The sequence below is a fragment of the Caretta caretta genome, chromosome 12 (genome assembly GCF_965140235.1).
Source record: "Caretta caretta isolate rCarCar2 chromosome 12, rCarCar1.hap1, whole genome shotgun sequence".
In the NCBI taxonomy this organism is placed as follows: Eukaryota; Metazoa; Chordata; order Testudines; family Cheloniidae; genus Caretta; species Caretta caretta.
In genome coordinates this window covers 22,400,101-22,418,941 of record NC_134217.1, presented here as the reverse complement: position 1 = coordinate 22,418,941, position 18,841 = coordinate 22,400,101, and the positions used below count along the sequence as shown (strand labels likewise).

The window sequence follows — 18,841 nt, the reverse complement described above, 5'->3', positions numbered from 1 at the left end:
ATGAAAGTCTCTAGCCTTCATGGCTGTGAAAGAAAAGCTTGAGAAGTGGACCTGACAGTAACCAATGCCATGAAATCTGCCTCAGTCCACAAAGAGCCAGAAGCATTGTCTCTCAGAGATGTGAACTGCCCCATGCATCACAGTGGGTGAGATCCACTGCTCTGGAGGGCCTCTCTGACCAGACCCCAGCAGAAGAGTCTGCATATAGCACAATAAGAAGATAGGGGGCCTGTCTCACCCATCCATGGAGATGCACTCCACTGCTTGAGAAGGTACATTGGGAGGGTGACCTTGCTGTTACTCCTTCCTCTCTGTAGGGAGGGGAACCCCTGCTGCTGCTCCAAAACTGTGTATGTGGTGAGGTGCAAGGTCATGCCTTTATAGGACACATCCCCCTACAACACAAAGGTAGGGGTCAGGTCAAAGGGGAGGGCTCTGTCATGTGGAGTTCCTAAGCCCCCAAATAGCCTTAATCCAGCTCTGATTGTAATATTATCCAGACTCTTTTTTTAATTCAGTCACAGGAATGTTTATAACAAAACCATATGGCTGGGTATTTTTCTTCTGAATGAAATAATTTAAATTAAAACACTTATTGATTGTTGCAGCCAATCAGCTTCTCTTTCTAGCAATCATTATCTTGCATTTCATTATCTCCAGTTAGAAATCAGGGGGCTGAATTTATCTTGGGTGTAATGCTATTGACCTCAATTTCATCCTTGGTGTAAACAAGCACAGCTCTAGTAAAGTCAATAGAATCAGAGTTCATTTTGGCCCCACGGCTTCAAAGGGATACCGGGCGTTCACAGTTGGCCCCACAAGTGTTTGGGGTTGTTTTTTTTATAGAAATAAGCTTCTGTAAAACATAAGACCAACATGAGGATCATTTTTAAACTTCTGGTTTAAACAGCCTTTAAAAAACAAACAAACAAAACACCAAATCAACATTCCCCTTCAGCATAAACAGTAGACAAGTAAATTAGATTAAAAAATAAATCTTTGCTCTTATAATCTAAGGTATTATTAACAACATATAGAGAGGAATTCCAATTTTTAAAATATGTTCCTTTAATGGTTTTTGCAGAATTCACTTGTGCAACAGACTAAATCCACATGGTGAATCTACAGAGGGTAGAAAGGTACCTCAGGGAACTTTGCACTTAACAAATCATTTATCTGTTTACTTTAGAAATAAAAATTAGGACTGACAAGCATGTGGATAAAAGAACATGGTAAAGGTCATTGCCCCCAGATCTGAACATGGTGTGTTCCCCCCAATCCAGTACAGAAGAGGGAGTCCATCACATCTAGGACACCACACCTGTGTAAAGAAACATGCACACACGCCCAGTGGAAATAAAGTAGTCATGAACAAATTCAGGCTGGAAATTAGAAGATGATTTCTAACCATCAGAGGGGTGAGGTTCTGGAACAGTCTCCCAGTAGGAGTTGTGGGGGCAAACAACTGTATTAGTTTTAAGAGAGAGATGGACATATTGGTGAGTGCAATTGTATAACAGGGTTGCTTGTGAGGGTAGGGGACAGGGTTCAACAGCCCTGGGGCTTGTCTCTAGTTTACATTGCATGTTACTAAAGTGCATGCGTCAGTTTCAGCTGGACACTGGCAGGTGACAGGAAGTAATTCCACCTCCCTTCAATGTATTTTGGGAGGTTTTCTTAATCTCCTTCTTCTGAAGCATCAGGGTTGGTCATGGCTGGAGATGGGACATCGGGGGCGGAGGGGGCAGGGGTCTGAGGTGGCACCAAGCATTCTCTCTTTCAGATGCTTGGCTGGCTGGTTCTTGCTCCCATGCTCAGGGTCTAATTGATTGCCACATGTAGGATCGGGAAGGAATTTTCCCCCTGATCAGCTTGGCAGTGACCTTGGTGGGGTTTCACCTTCCTCTACAGCATATGCCAGGATTATGTGGGTATATCTCACCTAAAAGTTTCCCTGCCATTGTGGGGGCCTCAGGCACTAGTGCTCCTCAATCCCTCCTATTCTCCATCTGTGGCACATACCGTCTAGTGGCCTCTGGGTCTCATTTGCTTTGGTCTAATTTTGGTTGTTGGGTTTAGTGTGCAGATGCTGGGTGATGTTGATGCCTGTGACATATAGGAGGTCAGACTAGACAATCTAGTGTTCTCTTCTGCCCTTAAACTCTATGATTGTAACTCTCTCCCACCTCCCCAGAAAGAATCTGGAAGATCAGGATAGCTCCACTTTCCCCTTTCCTCCCCCGAGCAACAGGTATAGCTCGTCTGCTCCTCCCCTCTCCCCGTCTGTAACACCTGGGCTGGAAGGGGGACAGGAATCCCCGCTGCAGTCCACCTCCCTTCAGGCCTGGGAGAGGAGGCTGAAGAACCCTGGGAGTTTCAGGAAGAGTGGAGGTGAGAACAGATGTGGAGGCAGAAACTATAGGAGGCCGGAGTGGGGCAGCATAGATGGGGGCAGGCAGATGTGATGTCGCTTTCATTTCTGTAGACCAATGGTTTTCAACCTGTGATCCACGAACCCCTGCCGGTCTGCAGACTATGTCTAAGATTTCCAAAGGGGTCCGCACCTCTACTTGAAATTTCTTACGAGTCTGCAAATGAAAAATGATTGAAAACCACTGCTGTAGACACTGATAGAACCTGCCTTCTCATACCACTTCCACCATTGTCCCCCAACACCACCCAAAACCCTGTGGGAAATCCACAAAAACTAATGCTACTTGATGCTGCATGTACTTTTGCATGCCCTCCTCCATGCACTGGCCTCCCTCCCCTGCCCTGAAGGTTCCCACCAGCTGAGGAAATTAAGCACAAGGAGGGTCCATTGGACCCACACTGCCCTGGAGCCAGAGGACATTAAAAGCCACAGAACAGGACTGGAGGGACAGGGTCTCAGTACAAATGGTCCTGGCCGCCTGCATGCTGGGGAGAGCTACACAGCTTGGGGGGGGCGGGAGAGGGAGATGCTCCTCGGGGGAACAAACTCTACCCTCCACCGCCTGACAGAACAATTTGGGGGAAACTTACCAGCTGGAAGCTTACTGAAGTTTCTCAATGTCTGTCCAAGTCCTCAGTCATGGGATACTCTCCAGAAGGGGGCAATCCTTCCCTGCAGCATTTGAGTTATATTGCCCATTATCTGTGGTGCTCCGTAGCAGACAGTCATGGGCAGCAACTAACTCCTAGTAGTGGGGGTAGTCTTGCAGTGAGGCCCATTCTGACAGCTTAGCTAGCACTGCTCCTCACAGTAAAGAGCTACCTTCTGCAAACTGCATGCAACCCAGAGTAAAGGGCAGAGCAGCACACATCCAAGAGAGCAGATTCCTCACCACATTCCTGCTGCACAGAGGAGCATGCAGCCATGGCTGCTACGCTCCTTAATGGGGTGCTGTATAGCACTGCTTGTGTGCTGGTCCCACTCAGTGAGCTGGTGCAGAGGGGGTGGGGCCATGGCTCTTCCTTTTTCCCACCCCTCCACAACCCATTTGTGGTGGATTGCAGCTACGGAAGTGCAGAGCCGGAGCTGCCTCTGCCCCCACCCAGCACAGTTGTGATTGGTCTTTTTCAATGGCTGTGCAAGGAGTTGCTTGTGTTCTCCCTGCTCTGTGTGTCCCCATACAGACCAGCCACATTCTGGTTCAATGATGAATTATGGTTAGCAAATGCCTCAATTCTACCACCCTTCGTGTACTGACAAGCATTAATCCACATAAGTAGTCCCATAAATTAGTACTACTGGGCTGGCAGAATCAGTCCCAAAATGTTCAAAATGCAGGGTGGCACCATTAGCAAAGATAGCATTTTCTTACTGGCATTGCAGATTACACTATTAATTTAATTCTTCTCTACTCAATATATACAACTCCCATTAAGATCAGCCCAGAAGCTCCCATTGCCTTGATACACAGAAGGCAGCAAAAAGAGAGTACAAAAGGGTGGAAAGACTCTCAAAGCAGCAGAAGTCAATGCCAATGCATACTCCAACCCAGCTGTCCACAGAGGCCCTGCTCTCTGTACTCCATACAGCCAGGAAGCAAGAATTAGGCAGCACGTTCCCCTTCAAACCAGTTTGTGAAAATCCCAGTGAAAATTAGTGATGCTCCAAGCTGTACAATTTTCCCCTCCTACCTCATTCTCCCTTCCAAAGACATGAGACACCTACTGTAGCACAGCTCCTGGAGAAGCCAGGAAGGAGGAGGCCCATGGAGCTGTGTGGAGAGACAGGCCCCCTTAGTGATGCTTGATTTACCTGCAGATCCAGCTTTCCAAGCTCCGCAGATTTTAAGAGTTTCCCTTGTCTCTTGTCTGGGACCCAACCTCCTCTCTATCATATTTCCAAGGCAGCTATCACCTTCCTATCTAAGTGCCCAGGTGGAAGAATGCAGGAAAAAATCTTGGCTGAGGGGTTTTTTCCCTCTCCTGTGGGTTTTCTGTGGGAGGGGAGCATTTAGTCCACTAACTCCCATTAATATCTAATCTCCACTATTAATGGGAGTTGCATAGGAAAAGGAAGAGGACTGACTTTTAAATTCATTAAATAAAGCACATTTTTAAAATCATTTGTTTATTTAAAAAAAAATTCTAGTGATGAAAATACAAGACTTTTATGCTTAGACATTAGCTGTAGTAATAAAAACAAACTTGCAAATTATTGCAGAGGAAGATTTGCGTCCTTAGAATACATATTCCAGCCTCCATACTGATATATGTAATGCAGGGTTATCTTTGTAAGGCTTCTCTTCCAAAATATACTTTCTCTTCATAAGAGGCATTCCTTTTAACTCCCATTGGGGACTTTCTTATAAATGAGGAACTGAATCTCAAGGGACTGGCCTGGTTAGAAAAGTGTGTTATTAAAAAAAATACATAGTAGACTACTAAGCAATATAATTAGCTCATTTCTTTAGCTTTTTATCTTTAAAAAATGTATAGCCAAATTTTAATTAAGCATATTCTCTGGATGTTTGAGTTGTATAAGAATAAGAAAATCTACTATTTGCTATGTTTTAGAGGGATTAATTGTATCCATTAGGGTTCTCATTCTGATCTCAGATATGCAGGCAGGTATCACCATTTTTCTTGCAAAAGCAACTACTGTGTCTTACACAAGATGCATAGTGATATGCACCCACCTATCAGAGGTCTGAATCTGCACCTTAGGTGTGCCTTCTCATCTCCATGTGTAGGAATTTACACATATAACTCCTGTTGATGCTAATCTTCTTGCATGGGAATGAGCACATGTCCCCTATTTCAAAACTGGTTAAAATGCCAGGTTCAAAATATTATTGATAATGATAATAAATGTTAATTTACGGGTGTTATGCTTGAAAACCTCTTGATGCTGTCACGGGAGATAATTTAAAAATATAACTACATTTTTTAAAAGGAAGATATAGTGACAAGAAAGTCAGGGCCTGATTCCTGAGAGGCAGCCTTGTCTAGTGATTTCTAGTGGGTTCTCTTCTTGACTCTCTGTGCAACCTTAGCAAAGTCATTTAACAGTCTGTGCCTCAGTTTCCCCATCTGTTCAATGGGATAACACTTGCCTTTGTAAAGTGCTTTGAGGTTCTCAGATTTCACATGCTCTAAGTACAAAGTATTATTAATTAGTATGTTTATATTACTCTGTTATATACTTGGGTTAATAGATTCAGTTATTTATATGTTCCTGTTCTGCCTAAGGCTCCTAAAATTTTGAAGGAGGCGCAACTGTGTTTATTTTATCTTCTCAAAGCTTAGCTAATGTCATCTGCTGGATACAGCCCTAAACATTTGAAGCTAATGAATTTAAGAAAAGTGTGAGCATATTTTGGTTTGTAGGTCTCTGCCTCTAAAATAATTCCTCCTGGTAACATTAACAATAGTATATAAAAACATCTCTGTGAAAGAATCTGGAGTTGAACAATTATGGAGCAGATGCATCCACTCTGAACAAAATGACCTCTTCCTCAAGTCACAAAACATTAAAGGTTAAAGAACGTTTGAACTGAAGTTAATACTTTTAAAAATTAGAAAAATTGCCATTCTTTCAAGACCTGACCAAGAAGTGTGGGAAACTAGAAGAGGACATTTAGGCACATACATTCATAATTTAAAACAACTTTTATTATGGAGGGGTTGAAAGTACTTTGCTTTTTCTGGGTTAATTCAAAACTAGGAATGAACTTTTCTTTAGAGATTAAATGAGATTTGATAGGAATAAATACTCAACCAAGGGAACCTGCTCTAAAGCTGGTTAATTGCAATTTTTAAGTCACATTTCTTTCTCTCTAGTGTGTACAGATGACAGGAGTCTAAAGAGAGCAAATCAATGATAGTGTCAGATTTTCTTAGTTCCCACATTACACCTGACCTGGATGGTGCATGCTCTAGTCACTAGTAACAGAGAAAATAGAACGATCAGTCCTGTTTTATCACTACTCTTCACCTTAATGAGGACAAACAAAAACTTACAGAAATGGTCTGCCCAGTTCTGGAGATGCTGCTGCTATCCTTAAACCAAGCCTGTAAGAGATGTAACAAAGGCCAATTATAACACTTCCAAAGGAAGTGTGGTGAGAAGTGTTCTTAGGTGATAAATCCAGGTATAATGTCTGTAGATTGCAGATAAATGAATTATGTATTACTTGTAGTATAGCAGCTCAGAGAGGCCCAAAAGAGAGCAGGGCCCCATTGTGCTAGGTACTGAATAAACACAGAGAGGTATATTCCCTGCCCTAAAGAACTTTCAGTGTAGCCAGACAAGACACATAGTGTGACAGGGGAAAGGGAAGCAGAGAGGTGAAATGACTTGCCCAAGGCCACACAGATCAGTGTTATAGCCGAGAATAGATCCCACCTGTCCTGATTTCCAGCCTACCTCCCTAGCCACCAGGGTCATAGGGCCTCTCTGGATTAGGTTGCCCATATAGGAGCATGCTCACCTAGAAATTAAAAATGAATGGATAGATCCTAGGTTCTTCCCCATTCCACCCGACAACTCTTCTATTGGGAGACTAACAAGTCTCATCTATACTCAGTCGTTCCCAGGATGAGTTAAGGCAGCTGCCAGTCATTCCTAAACCAGTGGTGGGAGAACCCTGGCTGACATTCATCCCAGCCTGAGAGCCCAGGGGTTTGGTTCAACGGTTATGGTGAATTTCCTCCCCAGGCTCAAGTGGGAAATGATACTTTAGCAGCTACCCAGCTGGGCAAAGCCAAGACTCCACCCTGTTTGCGGATGACTATTCAGCTTTGACTGAGTAAAGACTGCGAGATCGGACCTTAGCATGTAAGAAAAGTTCCTGGCAAATGCTTCCAGGTCTCATGCCTTTAAAGTTCCTTCCTGGTCAGGATTAAGTGGTGTTCTGGGGGCCGCTAATGTGTAAATTTGTCAGGAGAGAGAAGACAAAAACACGGGAGAAAATGTTTCATACTAATTCATGAATTTCATACTAATGCAGCAAAGCCAGAATATATTCACTTGCCAGCCTAAGCACTATTCTCTAATAATTTAATAACAATCGCAAACTAATTCCAGGATATAAAAAATCCAGGTGGTTGATCTCCACAGCAAAGTTTACAAAAGGAAAACTTGCCCACATCAAATGTCTCAGTTCTCTACTTTAAATGTATCCAGTTTTACTTTTCAGGGTTCTTATAACCTTGCAAGAGGAAGATATACGTGGATCAAAGGTATATGTGCGAAGTTTACCCTTATTATTAAAAACTGGATGGACATGTATGTCTGTAATGAATTGAATCCGTGCAACTAGCATTGGTTTGGATCCTGCCTTCTATGAAAAAACTTAATTTGGGAGGATATGTAAATAAATACTGTAAAAGGAGCCCTGCAGACAGCCCGCGTAGCTGTCTAGTTTGCAGGAATCCCTTTGCAGCCTTTACTTGCAGTTTTGTGGATAGGTGCAAAATAAAATTGCAAGGAGTCGCTTAGGACTCACTACTCCAATGGATTTGATATTAGGACCGAATTAAATCACAAAGAAAGACGGGCTTGTCAGCAAACCCTCAGGCCCTTGCTGTCTGATTAATAGGGAACCGTAGACAATTTATTCATTGCTTTATGCGAACACCTTCGCATCAGGTTGTGTTTTATAGGATTAAGCAACAGAACTGGGATTTCCCTGGGTGTTTTAAATCCGGCCGTGTCCCGAGAAAGAATGGGTCTGTTTGAGGGCTGTCCCTAGGAGGCAGGAGGAGACCCTGGAATTATTCAGTGCACCTAATTTCTTCCCTTTTTTCTAAACTTTTTCAAACACTCCAGTGGCTACTTCCCTTCAGATTCAGACTACTGGCCAGGAGCTGACCCTACTTGCTGATTAAGAGCCAGTGAGGTGCCCAGCTTCACTCAATCATTTCAGTTAACCAGGAGAGCTATTTTCTGGAGTGCAGAGTTTCTGTAGATCAGCCAAAGCTACCAATTTAAAAGTCTCTACGACAGCAAATGCTTGTGTGACTTTAGTAGCACTAAACTACCGCAGGGGCTGAGTGAAAATGAGCTTTAGAAGTGGCAGAGCTCTCATTGCCAATGGGTGACTGATTCTGATACACAAATACACACACAGCCAGCAAGGCTGTGTCCCCCAATTCTACCTGCAATGCTAAGGTCTCGGTTGGAATGACGGTTCTAACTGCTTCTACAGAATTTGTATTCAGTGATCGGTGGGGGTTCGTGTCAGATAAACACAAGATCTACTGTAAGGTGACTATAGGGAATTTGATTTGAGCCAGGCTACAACTGGCAAGTCTGATTCTTTGCTTGTCTTGATATAGCATGGATGAGAGCTGTTATGTGCCATACCTGCTGCCACACCCAAGCACTACGGGGTTGACGCTTTTGCTTCTGCGATTCACGTCATACCACTAACATGCCTTGAATATGCGTCTTATTTGTAACTATACTTTGGGGAGGGGGAATACCAACTCTCAGCGGAAGGTGCATATGGAACTCCTCCATTGTAAGCTGCAGGTCACTGATAAGGATGGGTTATGTCTGTATTTAGGAGTCATTGAGATCGCTGGTGTCATTGATGCGGGGAGCCTTTAATCCATGGATTACTGAGAGGTCAGGCTAAAGCGGTTCCTTACTCTCATATGAATGTATTTGCAAGGGGCTTTCACGTGATCATTGACACCGAAGCATGTGTCCTATCTTTAAAACTTTCTCTCCAGTCTGTACCATCCAGGTACTGTACTCCTCATACAACCCGCAATAAATCCTTATCAAAGGATAGCTATTGGGCATGTCCAAAAAGCACAATTTACGAGGCAATATGTCATCTGTATGTGACTGACATGCCCACTGGCAGTGTGCCATGTATGGCCTCATGGCCTGCACAATTTCATTGCTGAGAACAAAGCCATTTTTGAGTTGCAGAATGCAAAACCAAGGTTCGGAACCACAACGCTCGCACTGAGGAGTGAGTCTCATGCCGAGCCAGGTCCCAGGCTCCGAGAAGAGATGGTTTCTAATGGAAACGCGACCAGACCCTCACTGTACGTCACCAGGGGGCGCCCCTCAGATTGTAACACCTCTGGTGCACGTAGGACGGGTGCATTCGAGGGGGAATCATGTTCCGCAGACTTAACTGTAATAATGATCGTATTTGAATATTGTATTGGCTACCTTAGATATGACTAATTTGTAATACAGAAATCGGTGTCCTTTGCCTGTGCCCTGGGGGAAACTGAGCTCATCTCCTCTTGTACAGCGAATGCTGATTGGTGGCAGAGACAAGATCCTTTGCGATATTTTTTTCATTTGGCTATCCCGTAACTTAGCAATGCCATCCTTGTGTCTTTCAGCGCTGTATCATAAGCCAGTTAAGGACATTTTGTCAGATCATAATTCTTTTTTAGAAATGGACAACTTTTTTTAAAAAAAAATACATACGATCATCTCAATCTGATTTTTATGTGCAAAATAACAAAAAGTTCTGACAGACGATTGACTTTTTTTTTGACGACTGACTATCTCCCACGTAGTCAAAACAGAAAGGAAGATTTTGTTATGGTTTACGCTTTGTCGAGCACCAACCTCAAGATTACTTATTTTTTTAATTAAGAAGGGAGAGGTGAATCTTTGCACTGCAAAATTTTTAGTGTCTTAAATCACAGGCGTTTTATTCTGTGGTTAGTGTCGTTCTGCAAAGAGCAATTTGTATTACCTGTGCAATGAAAACTTTCAGGTAATGCAAGAAATAAAAGGGAAGTACTTTCCTGCTCTCCCCTCCCCGCCCCCATCCTTCAAATGCCCTTTCAAACTAATCAGCTGCAGGATCACTGCCAGTCTATACAAAGGCGTTCCCAAACCTTGTATAGGTAAAATGAACTAAACCCCTTCTGCTAACACAATAGCTTTTGTTGTCACATATGATCAAGTTCCAAGATCTGTAACTATTTTTCATAAAAAGATTGTTCTACTGCCCAAGTGAATGCATTACGCTACAGTAGCTCTGAATGGTATTGCTTATTTTCTTCAAAGCAACGGCCAGTTGTTTCTTCGGAGACCTTAGATCCTTTTGAGCAAAAAAGTTCTAATTCAACGAGACTGAACTTCGACGATGGATCTTGTTTTAATACACCAAAAAGTACAGCCCCTAGTACACGTTTAGTTGGGTCGGGGGGGGGGGGGGTCAGATTAGGTCAGAGCGACACTCGGTCTTCCAGCAACACAGTTTGAGAGAGGGAAGCTGGATGGGTGGGAGGGGGGAGGATTAGGGCTGCACCCCTGATGAAATTTGCCCCCGAATTAATTCCATGAGCCCATTTCTGCAGGGGCTCCCGCTCCGTGCAGTCCAAGGGACAAATCTGCTTTCCCTGGTTGAAATGTATCATTAACTGAGAGCAGCCCTCTAAACACGCCCACGGCTCCCAACTTTTCTCTGGGGAAAGGCAAGGCTCCAGCAGCCGCACAGCAGGGTCAGGAAAGGGAAACTTGTCTTGGAGCCTAAACTTAATTCATGGACTTGTTTGACTTAGTGTGTGAAGAACGATTTTGCGCCACTTTACTGTCATGACTGATGTTAAGGGTTGGGACAGAACCTCTAAAAGAATCCGCTTGTGGGACTCCACTTGTGGGAGACCAAAGAGGGACGAGATCAACGCAGTGTCCCCTCTGCAGGAGGAATCGCTGCTGCAGTTTTTAAAGACGATGGGAGGGATTTTGTGAATTCTCTGTTGAAGTAATACTGCCTTGAAAGCTCTAGCAAGATTTATTTGCCCCCAAGATTCAATGCAATAATCTGGAGATAAAAGGTGTCACTTTTAAATGCGCGCCTGCATGCCCTCTTGGTGAAAATCGCTCAGAGGGCATGTGTATAAACAGCACAGAGAGATGCTAGAGTGAAATTTAGGAAACTGGAACTCAGTCGGTGTACTAAAGCTAGCTACCTCTTTTGTTAGATCGCGGGGATCGTGCTAGTAAAGGTTAAAAATGCTACTGGAGTTTGCTTGCAACTCCTCAGTGTTTCTACACCAAAGTTTCTCACAGTGGCTTTTAGATATATGTTAAAAGTCTTAGGGTCGGGAATTATTGTCAGCTTCCTATGGAGGCAAAGTGTTTTACAAAATATTAGCTGGGGGTTAGAAGGAATAGTTCAAATCATTAGGGTTATGACATTCTCCTATTTTCCTATCAAATGCACTCCCAAAGATGCCCAATTCTGATCAAAGTAGCATTAACATCTAAACTCTGATTTTTTGAGGCTTATTAATGTCATAACTGTAAAAGTCCTTTGGAGAATTTACAGACAAAACATCTGGTTCGTTAAAGCAAAGCTACTGAACTAAGAAAAACAAACTTGGCTGCTGTGTAAATTCAGATACCAAAACAATTTACATTCAAGCAAAGATTTTAGCCCAAAGGAAAACTTTTATTCATGTGTATTCGGAAGGGTTTGGGAATTCACAGACATTTTTAAAGAACTGTGTTCTAATAAAGTTGTGTAGATTTTACCAAATTTCTTTAATCTCGTCTCAGATTTATTATTGCAGTTATAATTATTACTACCAATGCTTTGCTTTTACAGAAATGGAGTATTGTTTTTGATGGTGGAATTTTTTAAAAATCAAACTTGTCAGATAGGTATTAATCTATTATAATTCTGCTGTATATGTTTCTCCTTTGTTCTTAGCCAGTAGAAAACAAGGTACTTTCTGCACACTTTTTACATTTCGATAATGGGTCACAAAGCTTTTAAAATATATGTTCATTCTCTCTTGAAAAACAGAAAACGATGACATATGACAATTGCACTTATTATGTTGTTTGTTTCAAACGAGCTATGAGAACTTTCAAAGTTAACAATAGGCAGTTTAATGCGGCTACTGCAAATAGATCTTTCTGAATACGTGCTTCCAATGTAATAAGTGCATCTTTCACGTTAACCAAGATCTGGAAGAGATAGCTCGATCTTGTTTAGATAGCTTATTACTTCTTTGTGAGCTTCTATAAGATAGCAGCAATTAGTCAAAGATGAGTATACTAAGAACTGAAATAGTCTTATGTTGCTCTTTCACAACAAACTTATTTTCTTCTATCTTCTTTACTTCTTCAAGGTACCTTAGCAAATTTTTCTCTCTCACTCAGCCTCCAGCGATAACAGTGCCTCGGTTCTTTTGCATGGTAAGAACTAGTTCCTAAGATTCCCTATTTATGGTGGTTTTGTGTTTCATTATCTCTGTTCACATATTGATTTACCACTACTTCTAGCCTTTCAAGAGGCCCAAACATTAATGTGAAACTCTTCTTAGATGCTTTAATTCACTGCTAATGACGTTCAACTTGTGAAGACCAGGTCAGTTAGGGTTAGTTCTTTTGCCTTCACTGAAAAGGATGAAGACACCAGAATTAACCAGATATTAGCAAGTTTGGACTGAATGGAAAGTAGCCAAAGAGCAAGCAGGTCACACATCGTGTGTGAACCTCCTGAAAAGCAATCAACCAGTAATAAAAATCAATCTCTGAAAGGAGTTACACCTATACTTAACCCCACACCTCTGCATTCCTTACTTATAATGAACGAGTGGTTAAACAGCAGTACTTTACTTAAAAAAGAAAAAAGGTATAAGGAAATTTTTCTTCATCACTTTAATACACTTTAATATTGATCTTCATTTGTTGTTAACCTTATTAATAGTTAAATTCAGTGGAGTCTTTGTCGGTTCAGTGTCGTACCTGCTTTTTTTTTCCCCCTTTTTCTTTTTTTAATGTTGGTTTTAACAGGTTGGCTTCTTAGTAAATGTGTTACACTATGCTGCAGGAAAATGAAATGAATGGTGAAAATATACAGCCAAAGAAGGCCATCAAATTGTGGACACTGTTGAACTATAAAACATTCTTAATACATGTGAAGTCCAGAAGGGATGGCTGCCTAATTATGGAACTTTTCTTATAAATCATATGTATCTTGTTTTAAAACTGCCGGTAAAAGCAAGCTTAGGGCTGAGTCTTATGTGCTGAGTCTTTGTGGTTATAGCCTGTACAGTCATCGATTTTATGCATTATGTTTGTAAATGTTACACTTAATAAAATTACGGGTTCTGATCTTCTGTAATAGACTGTGACCCCCAAAAGAAGCTAATGCACTTTACAGAATCTGCATTTTAGTCTGTAATTTGTCTGATGGAGAGTTAAATAGATTTTTTCTTCCTTTAAAAACATTCCAAACAGTTAACACATCAAATTGTTCTACAACTTGCTGGTTGTTTGGGCACTTTATACTATACATACATATTATATGTGGGGAGGGAGGGAGCGAGAGAGCGAGCGAGAGTGAGTGTGTTTCTGTTTCTAATTCAATTGGGAAAAGCCCACCAATTACTGTTTACAGAAAGTTTAGCTTCTCACGTTAAAAAGGGCTGATCTCAAAACGGTGCATTATTACTAGATTACTACTCTCATAAATTTTTGTTGACCCTTCTAAAAACAAGATGAATGTTTTAATGTGTAGTTATGGTTTTCTTACAAATGTCTCCCTTAGTGATATCGTTAAACTGCTGTTGCAATCTGTTGGCATCTCCCAAGCATTTATCTATGTATACATGAATGAAAGCTACTCTTTGATATCTACTTGCCACAAAATTAATAATTGCATGCCTGTGTCTATATATATAAACTGCAATAGGAAAAATGTCAGCACATACATGAATCTAGACGAAGTCTATATAGTTGAAGAAAGTAAGGGTAACTGCGAACTTGCAGAATCGCAATGCATAAAAAAACCTTTTAACCCTTTCCCCTTGTATAAGCCTTCTTTGAATCCTTGATCCAGCCTCCAGTGTCCGATGCCATGCACGGTGTAGTGAAAGCAATAAGGTTATATTGGAGTATGCATGTGGTGAAAGACGAGCAGACCTGGGGAAAAAACTCCTTGGATTTGCAGAAAATAATAATTGGCTGGTGTAGAACCTTGCTTAGGAAGCTCTGGAGCTAACTAATAGAAAATCAACATATTTTCTGGCTTGTAACAAGTATCTGCTCCCCCACATCTAGAAATAGTATGTAAATGACTTAAATAATTGTACACATCCTTACTACTTGTATTTTACTGTACTTTTCTAGCATATTTTAATCCATACCTTAAGTAGTTCTCATCTTGATTTTTGTTTAACCAGTAATATAGTCAGTTTTATGTTTCCCTTTAATTCAGCAGTGACTGTGAAAGTTTGTCTTAGCATCTCATGTTCCAAAACTAAGTGAAATACTCCATGCTGTACAGTGTCTGTTGCAGAACTTCATCCGTCTAGGCTAGCAGTCTTTTAAAACTGCAGTTTATACATTACTCAATATCTGTGTTTTATTTGATACAGATTTAGCGGTTTCCCCTGAAGAAATCGAGACTGCAGCTGGTCCTGACACGCTGATCCTGTCCATTCCTCCAGTCCCTCTCCACTGCCTTTGGCAATTATGTATCCTTTAGGATTACGCTAAATTATTTAGGTTCTCTATTTCCCAGTTTGTATGTAAAGGGAGAGGGGGGGGAAAAGAAGAATGAGTTATTAATTAAAGCCTAGTCCGTTATGTTTTCCGAGCCTGTCTAACATTTGTAAATACTTGTGCTGCGGCTGATCCCCTCCTTCCTGGTTAAGTTGTTTAGTATGTTAGGTATTTGTATTGAATCACAGTCTATGTTATGTCTGATGTGTTGTCGTTGCAATGTGCAGTCAGAGTGACACTGATGGATACGCCAATGGTTAGACGGACAGATGTTAGGGCGGATCTAACGGCATGCAATGCCATAGCAGCAGGGGGGTTGGGGGGGGGGGAGAGCGGGCGAGAGAGAGAGACTGGGCTAAAAACATCCCGATTCAGTGAAAGTCGCTTATTTCTGGTGCAAACAAGGCAGCCAGACACACACACACACACACACATACACACGATTTTTGGAGGGGAGGGGGGCGGGTAACGTTTCAGTTGTAGTCTCTTAAGCAGATCTGATCGTTGCTTCTGTGGTCAGATACTATAACTGTGAGAAGAAACCAGCAAATATCAATGAAATGGAACGGAGCGAATTTGGCAGCACAAGCGGCATTTGACAACTCACCATTTTCTTGTTTGCAAGAAATGTTTCGTTTTCCCCCAACAGTAGCAATTTCCCGGGGACTTTAGGCGATTGCGATATTTTTTTTTTCATCCTAAAGATCGGCTTTTAAAAAAAATCTAATAATACAAAAAAGCCCCCCCAAAACTTCTCCACCCTTTTATGTAAAGTATTTGAATTTCCTGCAACTTGAAAAGAGAAGCAAGAGCAAAGGAACGTCAAGTCGGCTTTACAAGATGAGAAGACGCAACAACATCTGCACTTAGTAAGGTATTTGGAATTATCCCAGATCTTGAAGAATGGGGGCGAGTGGAGATTTTCTGATCTTACCGTAAAAGTGAGATCATCCTTTTCCCCCTCCCCCTGTGGAAAAAAAAAAGAGAGAGAGAGAGGAGGAAAATTATTTGCTACTGGTGTTTGCTTCACTTCTCTTAAGTAAAGAAGGCATCTTGGGACTCAGACGATTGTCTGTGATTTGCTGTAGCTGTCATTAAATATCTATCAGCCACACAAAGAAAGGAGGGGGGAGAGCCATTGGCAGCCACGAAGGTGTTTGGCAATCGCGTCTGATCCATGTTCGTAAAGCACTTGAAACACCGTTAGAGTCCATCCCCTCTTTTCTGATGTACATTATTGCAACCCAGGAATACACAATCAAACTCGCACCGCATCGATTCGCCAGCGCTCGCTAAACCCAGGATTTCACCAATGAACTTGGACCTCCCCCGCCCCCCGCAAAAAAGTAATCTTCAAAGGAGAGTTTGTGAGTGAGTGTGTGTGTGTGTGTGTGTGTGTGTGGCGGGAGGGGGGGATTTTTGCAAGCAAGTGCTGCCCAGTCTCCCCAGCGAAGGCGTCTCGGGGCACTGCAAAGATTGAAAGAATAGAAACCTAGGCAGCATCACCATCTCCCCGACCCTCCAGCCGGAGCTACTTCGCGAGACGTGCACAGACAGCGACGGAGAGGTGCAAAGTGGAGTTGCTCGCTGCTTGGGCTCCAGCAAGGTGTGCGCTGTGCAAGCCGGGGCGCTGGAGGTGCGTTTGCTGCGGCAGCAGCAGCCGGCCAGCTCCCCAGACCCGGGGCACGCTGGTAAGTTGGGAAGGAAGGAGGGAGGAGAAGAGGAGGAAGGAAAGGGTGGGTGGGGTTGTTGATGTATTGTATTTTTTCAATGCACCGGGGAGGGAGGATCAAACAATGCTCCAGGCTGCCCGGAAAGGGGGTGGGGGACTTTGTTTAAAAAGAAAAGCAAAAAGATCCCCAAAGCACCACTACGCCCTGAGAGGGTCCGGAGTCGTTCCCCCCGCCCTGCTCAGTGTCACTGCCGGGTAGCTGGGCTGCTTGGGCCGGAGTCACGCCGGGCTGGCTGGCTCCCCTCTCCCCCCCATGACTGATTTGCTGTCACCGTGCAGGGAGCGGACCTGCCCTGGCACATCAGGCCTTTATGGAGAGAGGGTTCAGGTGCTTAGGTGGGTGGCAGCCGGGGGAGGGGCAGGGGGCAAGTGCACTGGGGCCCCCAGCTCGGGGCTCCCCGACAGCCCCCGGAACTGGGCTGACCTGGGAGCAGAGGGGTCCCAGCGCACACGATGTACCGGGGCCCCACATTTCTCTCGGCGGGCCTGGGGGTGGCTGAGACTTAGGCAGAGACGGGTGGCGTCTTCCTGGGCCGTGGTGGGCAGCTGCGGGGGCAGGAGATGTGTGCCCCTGGCTGCAAGGGGCAGCTATGGCAGCAGGGGAGGAGACGTGAGGGCCTCGGGGAGGCGTGGGGGGGTCCCCTGGTTACACGCTGGGCTGGAGCGAGTCCCCTGGCTGTGGCGGGGGACCCCCGGAAGGTGGGAGGGGGGGTCCCTGGCTACAGGCAGCGTGGATCCCCTTGACGATGGCGGGCAAAGTTGGGAGGGGTCCAGCCTGTGGGCACAACGAGGGCCCCCCCCCCCGGCAGTCGGAGGGGGGGAGGGGATCCGGGGGTCCCCCCCGGGTGTTACAGGGGGGAGGGGATCCGGGGTCCCCCCCCACCCCCGGCAGCCCGTCCCTCTGGCGGCGCCTGCGGCGCGCTGCGCAAAGAGTTAAGGCGCGGGCCGGGGGGAGCGCGGTGCCCCGCTCCCGCTCCCGCTCCGCAGACTAGTTGGAGTGACACTGCGATCATCTCGTTTCCCTTCAAGCTTTGCCTGTTGCCGCCGCCGCTGCTCCAGCGCCGAGCCGGGAGCCGGAGCCAGGGGCGCCGCCTGAAGCTCTGCCGACTCCCGCCAGCGACCCCCCCCTTCTTTATGCCGTGATCTCCGCGCCCGGCCAGGCACCGGGCGTGCGGGGCGGGGCGGACGGCGGGCGCTCCCCGGCCCTCCTGCGCGCACCCCTCGTCGGGGGGCTTCCCCGCCGCCGGCCTCTGGGGCGATTTGTCAAACTTCCCCCTCCGCCTGCCCGCCCGCCTGCCTCTCCCTGCGGGCCGCCGCCGCCGCCGCCGCCGCATGCACAGCCGCAACACCCCCCAGCCCGCCCGCCGAGCCTGGGGCCGCTCACCGGATCTCCGGGGCTGAAGCAACTCTGCCCACCCCTGCCCCGAGGCAGCCCACCCCCTCCTGGCACCCGCGGCGGCCGCAGGAGCTCAGCATGCCGAGGAGGAAGCAGCAAGCGCCCCGGCGCGCAGCAGGTACGAGCGCTGCCTTCCCAGGCGGTTTGTTTCTCCCCTCTCCGCCTCTGTCTCTTTCATAACCGCTCTCCGGCGGGCAGAGCGAGTTGGGTTTGCTCTGAGCTCCCAGGGATTGCCCGTTGCACGCCTTGGATTTTGCAGAGTAAACTTGGTCGGGCAGACACATCACTGTGGCTTTTTTTTTCTCCTTTGGGGTTGGGGGGTTGGGCATGATGGTCTTTTTTTCCTACTTTTGGTTTATTCCCAGCGCCCCCCATCCCCTTTCCCCCCCTCCTATTCCTCTGTTTTGGGGACGACACTTTGTGAAAACGAGGGATATAATAGATGTGTATGTTGAAAAGATGTTTGTGGCTATAGGGGTGGAGGAAAAGAGAGGTAAATGTTGCTCATTTCCAATCCCTGCTTTGGCACTCACTTTGATTTTCTCCCCTTCCTTCCCTATACAGTCTCCATCCCCTTCTTTCAATACACTCACAAGCAGTTTGTGAAAGCCATTGATAATTTCTTTGTAAACAGCTAGTGTATGTATGTACTTATGTATGTATGTGTGGTAAGTGGCACAAAGTGATATTACAGGCTTGCAGTGTTACTTGAAGATCAAACCATAGACAAGACTCCTTTATCCAAGTTTATCTTTCTCCCTCTTCTCCCTTGTAC

General features: G+C 44.9%; 1 protein-coding gene across 2 annotated transcripts in view; it reads left to right on the top strand.

The window, feature by feature from the left end:
• Positions 1-15,287: 15,287 nt before the first annotated feature.
• The window catches only part of TSHZ3 (teashirt zinc finger homeobox 3), a 72,991-nt gene continuing 69,437 nt past the window's right edge, over positions 15,288-18,841 (top strand). The window contains exons 1-2 of one of the 2 annotated variants that reach the window (XM_048816787.2): positions 15,288-16,629; positions 17,700-18,184. In XM_048816787.2, the coding sequence (XP_048672744.1) occupies positions 18,145-18,184 (40 nt within the window). In that variant the 5' untranslated portion in view covers positions 15,288-16,629; positions 17,700-18,144. Of the gene's footprint in view, positions 16,630-16,808; positions 17,007-17,699; positions 18,185-18,841 lie in introns of those variants that run through there. The other variant, XM_048816788.2, reaches the window with a different exon arrangement.